The following is a 13,959-nucleotide window of genomic DNA, read 5'->3' on the forward strand; positions in this document are numbered from 1 at the left end:
TTATGGAGCAGATAAATACATATAATCATTTATTAATCAATTATCATTTTGACTTGGCCCTTTTCTTTATTTAAAAGCTGAAATGTGAGGTTTACCATTTATGAAACTTTTTCAAAGCTTTATTTGAACATTTACATTAGATATTTGAACATGCTATTAGATAAACTGTTGTCAGTCATGTTGTCATTTAAAAGCCGGACATCATTGGCAATGTTATTGTTTTAGTTATGCAAACAAAAACTCATTTTATTTGTTGTTTGTTGATTTTAAATGTAAAACTTGGTGAAATGATTTGTGTGTCAGTACTTTTTGAACATTTCCAGCACATTTTAACAATACCGTGATAATACTGATAACCGTGATCATTTTGTTCACTATAATCGTGATAAGAAATTTTCATACCGTTACATCCTTACTCTTAGGATAACAAGATATTACATGTCTGATATAATACATAATAGATATAAACTTGTCTTGTCTTCTTTCCCACCTTTTGGTCACAAAGCAAAAAAGAGGCCCAGGGTTTAAGTACGCCTCCAATCTCCCTGGCTCTATGCTCAAAGAGCAGCGAATGAACCGGGACGTAAAGGAAGAGCTGGAATCAAACTTGTCTACTGAGTCCTACACCTCTACTGTTTCACCTGTCATGAAGAAGAAGAAGACAGAACGAGAGGACAATCCTACCTGCAAGTCAGAAGATGCATTTAAGAAACGTTCTCTCAAATTGGAGGACAACCCACTCCGCAAGAAGAGAAAACTCTTTGAAAAGGACTCAGACTCAGATTCCAATGTTAAGAAAAAGGTAGCAAGACAATGAATAAGTAAAAGCAAATAAGAGATTAAATAATATTTTTTGCAAAGCATGTATTTTGACCCTCTTTTAAATCCACAGAAGAAGCGCTCAAAGCCTGAAGATCTCTCAGCCTCTAATGTCCTGGGACAGATCAAGACAGAAAGAGAGGATGAGGAGGAGTATGATGAGGTTAACAGACAAGAATTGGAGAGGAGAGCCTTCGGTTTTGTGCCCTCAGAAGAGGAGGATGGAGATGATGAAGAGGAGGAAGAAGAAGAGGAGACCATGAAGAAGAAGGGTAGTCCAGACGAGAATGGGAAGCATGAACACAAGACCTCCACTGCATGGGAAGGTGACCAATCACAGGGTGGTTTTACCCAGGCAGGGCCCAGTATTAACTCGGGTGTTGATGCACAGTTGAGGAGCCAGCGAAAAACCAAACGTAAGCCTCGCCTGCCCAACAAAGAACTGAGCAAAGAACTAAGCAAACAACTCAATCAGGAGATCCAGAATACAGAGGATCGACTAGCACATCAAAATGGCAGAGCAGTGAAGACAGAACCAGATAGTGATGGAGAGGACCGAAAACCACTGAAGAATGGAAGCAGCCATCTGAGAGACTGGCTGGGGCCTAAGCGGGAACTAAACGGATCATTGCGAGAGCAGCTCCCGGTTAGTTGGATCAGGACTACACCTACCCCTGTCATTCGGCCAAAACCTTGCCGCTCTCCACCGAAATGTGTTCAGATGGAGCGTCATGTTATTCGCCCCCCTCCGATCAGCCCCCCTCCGGATGGGCTGCCCCTAGATGATGGGAAGAATCACGTAATGCGGAGAGAGGTGTGGATGGCAGTGTTCAGCCACTTCACACACCAAGACCTGTGTGTCTGCATGCGGGTGTGCAAGACCTGGAACAGATGGTACGTCTTCCAGAAACTAGGAAAGAAAGCATCATAATGTTGTGCTTTTTAAGTTGCACTTGCACTATAGAGAATTTACTTTACACTGCAGTACTACATGAGCACTCTTTTCCTCCATTGGTGCTTTCATTGGTTTACTCCCTAGCTCTCAGACTTAACCACACCTTTAACCCTTGTCCTAACTAATGAAAACACTGGATTGTATTTGGGTCACAAGAATGAAGTGAATCTTTTTTTACTTTCAGTTGTGACTTAGATCCGAGAGGGTTGGGTCCTCCATGTTATGTATATTCTAAACACGCAATCTCAACTTTGTAAGACGCAAGTCTTCTGTCCTCTGTTCTCAGGTGTTGTGATAAAAGACTTTGGACCAAGATCGATCTGAACCGGTGCAAGTCAATCACTCCACTCATGCTGAGCGGCATTATCCGAAGACAGCCGGTCTCCCTGGACCTGAGTTGGACTAACATCTCTAAGAAGCAGCTCAGCTGGCTAATCAACAGATTACCTGGTACAATCACACTTTTACTTACCAGCTAATTTGTTTAATGGTGGAAAGTTTTTTTTGGAGTTTTGTTTCAATGCATCTCAGGTTCACTGTATAGCTGGATTCCTTTCCAGCTGTTTTGGCCTGTGTGTATCCTAATGGTGTAGCCTTTATGTACTTGACACTCCAGTCTTGTTCCCGGAGATCTATATTCCTGCCAAGTTTAGCTATGACCCTGACCAAGTACACCTGAACCAGCTAATTAATATCTTTAGGAACTTTTGATTATTACAAACAGGTGTTTTGGAGCAGGGTTGAAACTGAACTCCAACAACAGGATTGGGCACCCCCGATGTATGCAAACTCCACTCTTGTGTCCAATACTTGCATGACACCTTTGTGTTGGTTTCCTGGCAGGTCTGAGGATTCTGTTGCTGGCAGGCTGTTCGTGGGCAGCTGTATCAGCTTTATGCACATCCAGTTGTCCTTTGCTAAGAACTTTAGATGTGCAGTGGGTAGAGGGACTTAAGGACAACCAGATAAGAGACCTACTCTCCCTGCCGACAGACAACAGACCAGGTACTGAATGATAGCATTAATTGCTGTTTATGTCCATTATGTACTCTTGACCCATTTAGAAGTTCTTTATCTTCTTATTTTGCCAATTCATAGTGCCCCCATGTGTACACAGGAAATAGTACAGGCACATTTCTGTTATATTGTTTAAAAATTGACTGTAAAAGATGCATATTGCTGTCTCTCAGGTCAGTTGGACAGTAGAAGTAAACTGAGGAATGTGGAGAATCTCTGTCTAGCTGGTCTGGACATCACAGATACATCCCTGAAGCTGATCATAAAACATATGCCTTCACTGTCCCAGTTGGATCTTAGTTACTGTAACCACATCACCGACCAGAGTGTCAACATCCTCACGGCAGCCGGCACCACGACCAGAGACTCTCTCACTCACATCAACCTTTCAGGTATGCAGGTAATGCTAAACCCCTCACATAACAGATTAGACATGCTAACGGACAGTGGAGTGGGCTGGAAAACAAGTATGCATACATTGTGTGTGTATAGGCTACACAAACTCATCTTCATCTGATAAGATTGCTATCTTGCTGTTTTATGCATTGCATCTTGGGAAAAGCATGATGCAAGGTCACTGCTCTTCACTCGCTACTAATGTAAATCTGAGCGGCTATGGCTCTAAATCCCCATTCCTTTCCTCAACAGTTTGTAACAGAGTTACAGACCTGTCGTTGACCTACTTCAAGCGCTGCGGAAACATTTGTCACATCGACCTGCGGTACTGCAAACAGGTGACCAAAGAGGGTTGTGAGCAGTTCATCGCAGAGATGTCCGTCAGCGTGCAGTTCAGACTGATCGAGGAAAAACTACTGAGCAAACTGAGCTAGTCAATAAAGACAGTGACAATAACTTGACCTAGAACCCAGGGAACTAACAATCTCGCCCTCCATTTTTTACACTTTTTCAACATAAGGATGGGTGGAGCGTAATGCACTCCACAGAAAACCAGCAAAGACAAAAATGACATTCCTAAACAACACACTCCAAGCAAAAGCCTGAATTCATCAACAGAGCTCACAAGTGAAGAAATGTGTTCTTCTCTGGTGGCCAATTCAGCCTTCCAATCTGTTTTTTGTTTTCAATTCGTTTAGTTGTGCTGCTAAGGCAAACGTTTATTGATTTTTACGTTTACAAGGCACAGCTAACGGAGCGTGCCAACGTTAAAATGCTGTTGAAAGGCATGTTTACTCATATTTTGCATAAATGTTATAAAAAAGGTTTTATAGTCACACAGTGCAGTGTTGCAGTGACTGTTATTTTCTTTCTCGGAAAAGAAAAATTCAAAATGCATGTGCTTTTTTCGTTACCATGCAAACGTTAAGCGTCATGCAGTATTCATTTTTGTATCAGAAGGGATTTCACACTTTATGTGCAGTATTAAATGCACTCATATATAGACTTTATTGACAGTATTCAGTCAGTACAAAGTTTATTTTTTTTCTACGCAGTAGGAAGTTAAGCAGATCCTATCTATACTAGCTATAGTAACTGTGCAGATGTTTTTGTAATGTTAATTTAAGATGTGATGTCTTCTAATGTTATAAGATGTTCTACAGGTACATTCTCTTTTCCATATGACTATATTACTTATCTGGGCTTCTTTAATATGTATATATCTGGGGGGAAACGTATTTGCACTGTTTGACCTTAATAAATACTGATATTTTTTCCAGTATCGATGTTTTGCTTCACGGAATTTTGACTGTGTGAACAACTTGGTGCACAAAACTATATAGAGCATCGGATTATTCAAGGTAAACAAGATTTATAAATTAGTCTTAAGATCCGCCCTGTTGAAAAAACCAGCATATGCTGGTTTGGTATGCTTTGACGCTGGTTTAAGCTGGTCCTTTGCTGGTTTTAACTGGTTTATGCTGGTCATGTGCTGGCAAAGGACCAGCATAAACTAGCAAAAGGACCAGCATAAACTAGCAAAAGGACCAGCTTAAACCAGCAAAAGGACCAGCTTAAACCAGCATCCCAGCGTCAAAACATACCTAACCAGCATATGCTGTTTTTTTTCAACAGGGCGGTTCAAGCAATTATGATTTCCCGCCTACCTTTTTGCCGCTCTTTTCCTCTCTCATGTTAAGACTTATAATTGAGTAAATATAGGACAGGTTATCACATACAGACAGGCTTACCTCAGCGAATTTGTTCTTCAGAATAATCAGCAAACTTCTTCTTCCAAAAGCACCTAGCAACAAATTTAGCTATTTTTTAAAATGTATTTGGCAGCTTTGAGCAACTATTGATAAGTGACTCAAACGATAAAAAGGCACAATTGACCATTTAAATTACACAAAAAGAGGAAACCAAAGATGCCTAGCAGTACACACGTTACAGGAATTAAGTTAGCTGCTATTTGCAACTGTTTAATAGTAATAATAATAATAATAATTGAATACTGTTATTTTTCATTTGAGACACTTTGTTAGCTTGTACCTGCGATTGTTGATGAGTTGCACTGTTTCTTACAGTAGGCTAAACTGTAAGAAAAATATGCAGAAAAATGGAAAAGGTGCTAGTAATTTTCCAGGACATTATCCGTTATCAGTTGTAACCCGAAAACACAAAATACAATGCGTAATTAAAAATGGAAAAATCAATCCAGAAAATTCCTTCTTATTAAAACAGTAGATTGTGCATTCTTTTTTTACTTTTCTTAGAGTGCAGCATACTAACTAACTACTAATAAACTGCTTTAAAGTATAAAACTTAAATTGTAATCGTTCAAAAATGTGTGCGGTTTCGATAATTTAATTACGTTTTTGATTTAAAAAGTTATTTATATTTTAATATTATATTACGCATTTATATTGCTACGAACAAATCTAAATTAACATATATAAAATATGTTTTTGCTGAGATTTGACACAATTTTGCATCGTGATTACGTAATGACGTCATCACGCAATGTCACCACATTCACAACATCATTTAGCAACAAATCAACCTTCCTTTAGCAACGTCCCCTGAAAATTAGTTGGCAACACTGCTGGAAGGCGCCGATTAGCATTTCATCGTTTGCAACGGAGGAAAAAATAATACTGAAATGAGAAAACTCTTCTTATTTTGTTACTTCAAGGTACCATATTTTATTAAATTTAATAAATCATCTTTGAATTACCAAAATAAAAAGTTCAACATTCCAAAATACAAAGACCAGACCCCAAAACGCCTTCCAGCGCTCAGTTTAAGTCGTTTAGACTGTAATCGTGTCCGTTGTCTGCTCAGCTAGAGTAGTTGCCTACTACCAAGTGACATCTTTTAGAGATAGCAGCATTAGAAACATACACATAAGCACAGTGTCAGTGTTGGGCAGACGGGTGTGGAGATGTTCTAGAAGCAAATGAAAAACAGTCTGATTATAGAAATACATGGTTGTGACACCAGAATGTAACCAAATCTACTGTAGTATTATTTGTGACCGATTAAAAAGATAAACAACTACATCAATGTTGTTTACATTCAAGGAAAAAACTGGAACGCTGAAGAAACATTTTAAAAGAAAATGCAAGAAAAACTGGACAACAGAGGAAAATATAGCCTATCCATATAGCCTACTTTGTGTATGTCTTTTTTCACATGTATATAAAATCATATACGTTTGATTAAATTTTCCTTTATATTTGTTTGTCTAGCCAATACCACAGACATCATAACTTGAATTTGACTAGAGAATTCACAGCAACAAAGGGCATCCAGAGGAATCAAATAACAATTTATTTTCCTCTTTATCTTATCGTTATCTAGAAAATGTAAATATGCACAAAAAGGGAAAGAAACGCAAGTAAAATCACGAATGCAATAGAGAACTGTGATACATAAATCCATGTAGCACCGCTTGTGAAATCAACACGACACACCCACAAAAAAAACAGACATCTTTCATGGTATTGCTGGAGATGAAGAACATTGAAATCAAAACTTTTGACCAACAATGAAAACGGAAAATATTTTGCTAACAAAACCAACCAAGGTTTAAAGGTGCACTAAGACATTTGACCAACTTCTATAGTGCTTTTGATCTACAAAGGTGAACATTCCTTAATGTTGAGATCACATGACATTTACCTGGGTAATCACCCTATTATCTGACACTTTTAATTAATCGAAAATGACTTGGCACACCTTTAATTATCTTGTATACACAGCACAATGGAGACAAACCAACCACACGCCTGACGTTCGGCAGATTCTGCAAAATTTGATAAAAAAAATAAAATAATTGAGGTTCCAGTAATAAGCTACATAGTGGCAGGTGCTGGATTCCAGTGACTCTGTGAAAAAATACAATACAGTTTCTATCAACTTGCTATAAATAACTCTTCTGCTAGTTGGTCATTTGATCCGGTGTCATGGATGCTGATTTGTGGTATGGCAATAGCCGATTTAATACATGAAAACAACACGCTTATTAATCATATAGCATGTAAAAACAATCCAGAAGCCGTTCTGCACATTTCTATTTTGGCACCTACAGTACCTTCCCCCTTCACGGCAATGGTTTTCACTGTTGCTACGACAACATGCTTCTTAATGGCAATCGGTTTCTCTACACGCACACTTAAAGATTTCTAATATTGCACATACAATAAGACATTTCCAAAAAGTTTACAGGAATGTACTGTAAACCACTTAAACTTTCATCTTTTTTATACGTTATTCCTCTAAAATCCCTTTCTTCCCTAACCGCAGAAACGATTTCAAGCGTGCCAATGAATGACCAAATAAAAATGGGCAGCAGGAAATGCTCGCTCTGTGAAGAAGGTGTGCGCAGTACTGGTTTCCACCACTTTGAATCTAAAGGGGCAGTTCATTGGTCCAGTCGTGGCCCCAGCCTGCTCGGTCAAGCAGGAAGCATCTGGTGTGTTGGTCTTCCAGTAGAGGTGATGCTCACCCGTTAAGACTTGAAGACGTGCACCGCCCGCACCACGTACTGCCTGCAGATGGGGCACTCGCTCATCCTCTTGCCACACTTGGTGCAGGTGACCATGTGACCGCACTCCAGCAGAACGCAGTCTATCACGGCATCCATGCAGATACGGCACAGGTTCTCATCAACGCCGCCCAGCTGAGCTACTTGCACACCATCTGGAAGTATACAATATATGGAAGGTTTAATAGTCTATGGATGCAACTAAAACGATTAAAATTATATTCAGTAATAACATACAAAAAATTTTTTAAAAAGTGTGCGAAAATTACAAATTTTGCCGCTACAGCTAACAGAAATAAAATAAGTTTACGTTGAAGTACTAAAATGACTAAGGCTAAAATAGAAAGATTTAAGCTAAATAAATGTATTTAAAACATTAATAAAAAAGAATACAAATTACAAAAAGCACATAAGAAAATTACTAAACTTAAACTAAGATTAAGCTGAAAACAAATTAAAATATAAAAAATACTACTATAATAGTATATAAATAACACTGTCAAGTACAATGTATCACAATATTGGTCTGCTTACCTGCAGCTAGGCTGTTGCTAACATTTTCCACTGCAAGGAAAAGAAAATGCAAAGAATCAATTTTATGGAGAGCAGAAGCCTATTTGAAAATCACATTAGCCACAGCTGATTTTGGCCTGATCCTTGACTGATTCAATTTCATGTTGTTATTTCTCACATGCAGTCTGTCAAAAAGATTCGGAGACTGTAATAAAATGGCTGCATTCTCTGTCATCCATCACTCTTATTATATGATGCCAGCTGTGCTCTTTTCAGTCTGAACCCGATCCAAAATTTTTTTTATGACGGACGAATATTTCCAAGGCAGTGTGTAAACGTGATTGACATAACAAGAGGTCGTATTTATTTTTTAACGTGCGAAAATTTCGGATGAAATTAGCAATGACCTTTAGTCTTAGTCCCGGGCTAAAATGTCCTTGTTAGTTTTTTATCATATTTAGTCAACCTTATCCTATTTAGTTTTAGTCAAGTTTTAGTCAACTAAAAGTCTCAACATTTTAGTCTAGTTTTAGTCAAAGAAAACTTGACATTTTAGCAATAAGATTATTATTAATTAACTGTACAGCAGTATTAATTTTGGCAGCCATTTTTAATTTAGTCTTAGTCTTACTCAAATGTACATTTTAGTTATCATATTTAGACAAAACTGTTTTATTTTTTTAGTCATGGGAAAAAAGCTCGTCAACGAAAATTTTTCATCATAGTCTTCGTTAACAAAATTAACACTATTTGTACAAAGGGTTGTTTATTATAAAGAGAGGTTCTTTAGATTACTAAAATGTTCCTCACACTAAGAAAAATGCTTCTTTTAAGAACTGTTCACTGGGAATCCAAAAACCCTCTTTTGGAAGCTTTAAAGGTCCTTGCAAACTGAGTCCGAAACTTTCGTATGCGTTTTTCCATTTTTTTTTTTCGTATTCGTCATCCTTTCCTATCAAAATGCTTTCTACTGATGCGAAAAAGCAGAAAATCGCACCTGGTCCGAATTTTTTTATGACGGACGAAAGTTTCGGAGGCAGTGTGTAAACGTGATTGACACAATGTGAGGTCGTATTTATTTTTCAACGTGCAAACATTTCGGACAAAAAATTCGGACTCGGTGTGCAGAGACCTTAACACTAACAATCCTTTTTTGCCTATGAATATTTTTGGGTGACTGTAACTAGAGTACAAGTAGACTACTTTGGGACAAGCTCTACACTTTCTGTGTCACATCAGGTCTTACTCGATCTTCTGTTGAGTTGGTTCTCTCTGTAGAGACGATGGACGCGCTCCACCAGCTCCCATTTCTCACAGCAGCCTGAATAGTTGACGAAGTTGCGAGCGAGAATCTCTTTCAGCTGCCGCACCGTCAGGCTCTCGATGTCATCCTCGTGGGACAGGTCCGAGAGGGAGGCACGTGCACGTCTCTGCGTCGCTGGGCTGGCCTGCTCGGGGACAGAGGTAGACACGTGGACGTATTGGTTATAGCATTTAACTGCAGTCCACATCGATATTACACAAGACTGCTCGTTTTTAACTCTGCAGATGTTTTCTGAAATATTTGTCAAACACTAAGCAGACTTATGGGATGATGCTGAATTATTAATGATAATGGATGCTCAGTGAGAATCGAGGGGTTTTAAAGTAACTCAGTCATCTTCACAGTAGCTGCCACAAACACTCATCGCATGCAGATTTTGTCAGAAGAAAAACACCTCCAGTATGTTGTCATGAGGCTCCAGGTTGAGGAGGGAAACTGATGCAGCATCTGCATGGTCCTGGAGATAAAACACAGAAATCAAGAACTTCTATCAGATTTATTGACTAAAACCTGGTTGAAGTCAGAGTGTGTGTTCAGACACACTGAGCCCGGCTGTGAGTTCAGATTCTACCAGCTCTCCTCTTTAGTGTTTGTATTTATGGAGAAAAAAAACATTTCTATGGATAAAAGCCTGTAAATCCAATAAATGTAAATAAAAGTTTACTTACTTGATTTAATATATGAAATATTTTTATGAAAATTTCAGAATACAAGCCATATTAAACAACACATTTTACTTTGAAAAACATGAAATATTATAAATATATATACTGTAATACATAATATATGTAAAATCGTTCAAAAGTATGGGGTCAGTAAGATCTTTTATTATTTTTGAAAGAAAAATACAGCAAAAAACAGTAATACTGTAAAATGTTTATAATAAAAAACGTATTTTAATAGATTTCAAAATGTAATTTATTCCTGTGATGCGAAGCTGACTTTTCAGCATCATTACTTCAGTCTTCAGTGTCACATGATATTTCAGAAATCATCCCAATATGCTGATTTGATGCTCAAGAATATAATATTATACATATAATAAAATACTAAATAAAAATAGTTCTAAGAAACATTACAAAATATTGTAAATATTGTAAATAATAAATACATTTAAATATCTAAATATTTTTAGATTTATATTATACTAAAATTGTCTAATTATGTAATACATTTCATTTATATCATATATTTTATTATAAATTCTGAATCGCACATCTTAAAGTAAATCATAAAAATATTATCCATTCTGCTGGAATTTGATAAGATAAGAAAAATACATATTTTCTGAAATTCTTAAAGAGAGCACTTACATTTTTTTTACTTTAAATCTCTTTTACAACTTTGAGTAACCTCTGTCTGTGTCAGTGCAGTATAAATAAAGCATCTACTCATCACTTCCTCACAATTAGCTTCCCTTGGTTCTGTAAGCTGCACATCAAATAACACCACATTACAGAGTTAATCATTCATTCCCACTGATTGCAATAATTCCTTTCCTGTGTCACTCACACAAGGACCGTGTGGTCCTGGAGCAGCCAGCTTTTGTATGCTTTTTTTGGTCTCTCTCTTTCTCTATTTGCCTCATTCAGAACAATTAGCTAATGGGCCTGCGTTCTTCCTGTCTGCTGTCTGGCTGAAGAATGACTGTCTTTATGAGAAGACTCAGCACATGGACTGAGATCTCACACATGGTCCACACACAGACGGCGTGCAGCTTTGCTGGCTGGCTGCGTATTAATAATGCATGGGTCAGTCTGCCAACTCACACTGGACCATCACAGTCTCTTTTCGAACACACGCAGATGCTCTTTAAAACTTCTGGCCAATTTTACATATCGAACTTAGCCATTTGCCTCTTAAACTCATTTGCACTTAAGCGTAAGTGTTTTAAGTCGCGCCATGCAGGAATGATCTGACAACCTGTACCAACATTATGTAACCTGCTCAGTATGTCTGATCTAAAAAAAAAAAGCAAGGCTTAAACGTCATGGCTAGTCTCGTGGGGTACAGCTGTTCACGCACGTATGGATGAATCTTTAGTTAACTGAGGGTTGTAAGCAGCTTACTAAATGTACAGACAACAGGAGTCAATAGATTATAGTGTAGAAATGTAAAAAATTTAGAAGAAATCCTCACTTGATGTATTCAGAAACATGCTACTTTAAAAAAAAGTGAAAACAACGAAGTGCGACTCATGAATCGAGAAAAAAAACAGTCCAATCTCCCAATACGGAAGTAGCTTAAACAATAACAGCAATCAAACAATATGGTCAGATATATTTATCGATATTTACAGGAATTGAATTAGTTTGTTTGATTTGATTTGGCACATTTAACATGCAAAAATGTTCAAAGTAAGCACGTTAAATTATGTGACACAATGCAACAAACATTTACAGTAATGTTATGCAGTACAGTAATACATTAGAAATCAAGATTACTTGATTTGGGAAAAAATGTTTCAATGTCAAAATGCTTTTTTGTAGCGTAATGTCATTTTACATTAGGCATTTGTAAGCTGAATTCCCAAAAATGTGTTTTAAAAATATTATATTATAAAATACAGAAATTATAAAATTATTAAAAAGAAATAAATAAATCACGTAAAAAAAGATAACTTCTAACCCAAGATTAGAAGAAAAAAAATTTATGTAAAATAAAAAATTAACTGTAAAATAAAATAAAAGTAAATAAATGTAAAATAAAAATGATATGTAAAATATATGTATATATAGCAATATTGTGCTATATATACATATATAAATATTGTAAATAAATATATTTACAAAAAAAATTATTAAAATTGCCTCATTATAATAGGTAATACGTTTAATTAATAATAATAATACATTTAATAATTAATAAAACATTGATTATAAATGTTGAATCACACATAGTAAATGAAAAAAAATATTATCCATTATACTGGACTTATATTAAAATTTTAATTTTCCTTTTAAAAATTCTGAAAATTCTTACCATAATAAAAATGAGTAAAACAAAAATAAATCTTTCATGAAATTCTTTAGAACTAGCATCATGCACTTTTAAGTGTCCAAATCCTCAAATCTTTTGAATCCAAAAACAAAACGCTTGGCACTGTGTACTGCAAATATTCTTGGCTCTTGTGACAAATTGCTTGTGATGTTGTGATTATTTTTATGTTGCTAAATGAATATAAATGCAAATTTATCAATTTAAAAGTAAATGAAAAAATAAAATAAAACAAATATTTCTTTCTCTTCCTTATTTTGAAGTCACTTCGAATAAAAAGTGTCCGCTAAATGAATACATTTAAAAGTAAATAAAAAATAAACAAAGTAAAACGAACACCGAAATGCATGGGAACACATTGCCGACATGACGTTTTCTTCCAGATAGCACCTCACCTGATTGGTTGTCCCTGAGCTATCACTGTGACTGAGAGCCTCTCCCTGAGACGCGGCTACAGACAGCGCCGACTGCTGGGAGGAGGATCGTGCCGTGGAGGCGGGCGGCGTGGAGAGAGAGTGCGGAAGTGAGGGCAGACTGTCCGTGTCCGCTTCCGCCTCCTCTTCTTCCTCCTCCTCATCATCCTCCCCCATCTCCAGCTCGGCGCCCAGATGGCAGAGCACCAGGTCCACCAGGTCCTCTTTCTCCCTGCAGGTGTCCGTGTTGATGTTTCGCAGCGTGAGGTACTGCCGCAGGTCTTTAACACGGAGCCGCATTAACCTGGGCCGCTGGAAGGCCGTGCCCCACAGCAGGTGGCAGGTGGCGCAGCGCCGCAGGTTCTCCTGCAGCACAGAACACAGCGAGCAGAAGCTCTTCTTGCAGTCTGAGCAAACATGCTGCGAAGAGAGAAAGATGAGGAATCATTAAACAGTCAACTAATATGTGTGCATTAGACCGGTGATTTAATCACATCATGCTTTAGTTGTTTTGATTGACACAGATGCTTCCATCTCTAAATCTCTGCGGCATGAACTTCCTTTTTCAAGACACTTTCTAACTCTCTGAAGCAGTTGTGGAGTCTCTGTTGGATAGCTTAGCGGTGGTTATCAAATGCCACCATGCTGATGAATGAGCCATTCAATCAAACCATTGCACTCTAGCTTAATGTCAGTTCTATCCATCACGTCTCTGCATATGTGTGCTGGTGTGAGCGGCTGCAGATGCATCACACTGTCTTGGCATTGGAGCGCCTGCAGACGGGTGTGAACGTGCTGATATGATTTCAAAGCACTCTTGCTTTGTGGTAAAGTTAATGCTCTGATCTTTCATCACTTCTGTCTTTTGCCAGGAAATGAGGAATGCCAGACTGTAGTGGCAAATCAGTGTTTCCTCCTCCAGTCACGAGCAATACTGTGCTATATATACACACACATATATATATATATATATATA

General features: G+C 37.5%; 2 protein-coding genes across 3 annotated transcripts in view; one reads left to right on the forward strand and one right to left on the reverse strand.

Annotated features, from left to right (window-relative positions):
- The window catches only part of LOC107558119 (lysine-specific demethylase 2B-like), a 34,184-nt gene extending 29,608 nt beyond the window's left edge, over positions 1 to 4,576 (forward strand). Inside the window, exons 17-22 of the mRNA XM_016241733.1 lie at positions 506 to 802; positions 893 to 1,713; positions 2,061 to 2,224; positions 2,618 to 2,779; positions 2,965 to 3,183; positions 3,440 to 4,576. Of these exons, the coding sequence (XP_016097219.1) occupies positions 506 to 802; positions 893 to 1,713; positions 2,061 to 2,224; positions 2,618 to 2,779; positions 2,965 to 3,183; positions 3,440 to 3,621 (1,845 nt within the window). The 3' untranslated portion in view covers positions 3,622 to 4,576. The remainder of the gene's footprint in view (positions 1 to 505; positions 803 to 892; positions 1,714 to 2,060; positions 2,225 to 2,617; positions 2,780 to 2,964; positions 3,184 to 3,439) is intronic.
- Positions 4,577 to 5,882: 1,306 nt separating this feature from the next.
- Positions 5,883 to 13,959, reverse strand: part of LOC107558121 (E3 ubiquitin-protein ligase RNF34-like) — a 21,280-nt gene continuing 13,203 nt past the window's right edge. The window contains exons 3-7 of one of the 2 annotated variants that reach the window (XM_016241735.1): positions 12,966 to 13,403; positions 9,968 to 10,030; positions 9,496 to 9,697; positions 8,271 to 8,300; positions 5,883 to 7,891 (exon numbers count right to left, since the gene is read on the reverse strand). In XM_016241735.1, the coding sequence (XP_016097221.1) occupies positions 7,701 to 7,891; positions 8,271 to 8,300; positions 9,496 to 9,697; positions 9,968 to 10,030; positions 12,966 to 13,403 (924 nt within the window). In that variant the 3' untranslated portion in view covers positions 5,883 to 7,700. The remainder of the gene's footprint in view (positions 7,892 to 8,270; positions 8,301 to 9,495; positions 9,698 to 9,967; positions 10,031 to 12,965; positions 13,404 to 13,959) is intronic. The other variant, XM_016241736.1, reaches the window with a different exon arrangement.

This window comes from Sinocyclocheilus grahami, unplaced genomic scaffold (genome assembly GCF_001515645.1).
Source record: "Sinocyclocheilus grahami isolate Dianchi unplaced genomic scaffold, SAMN03320097.WGS_v1.1 scaffold632.1, whole genome shotgun sequence".
NCBI lineage: Eukaryota > Metazoa > Chordata > Actinopteri > Cypriniformes > Cyprinidae > Sinocyclocheilus > Sinocyclocheilus grahami.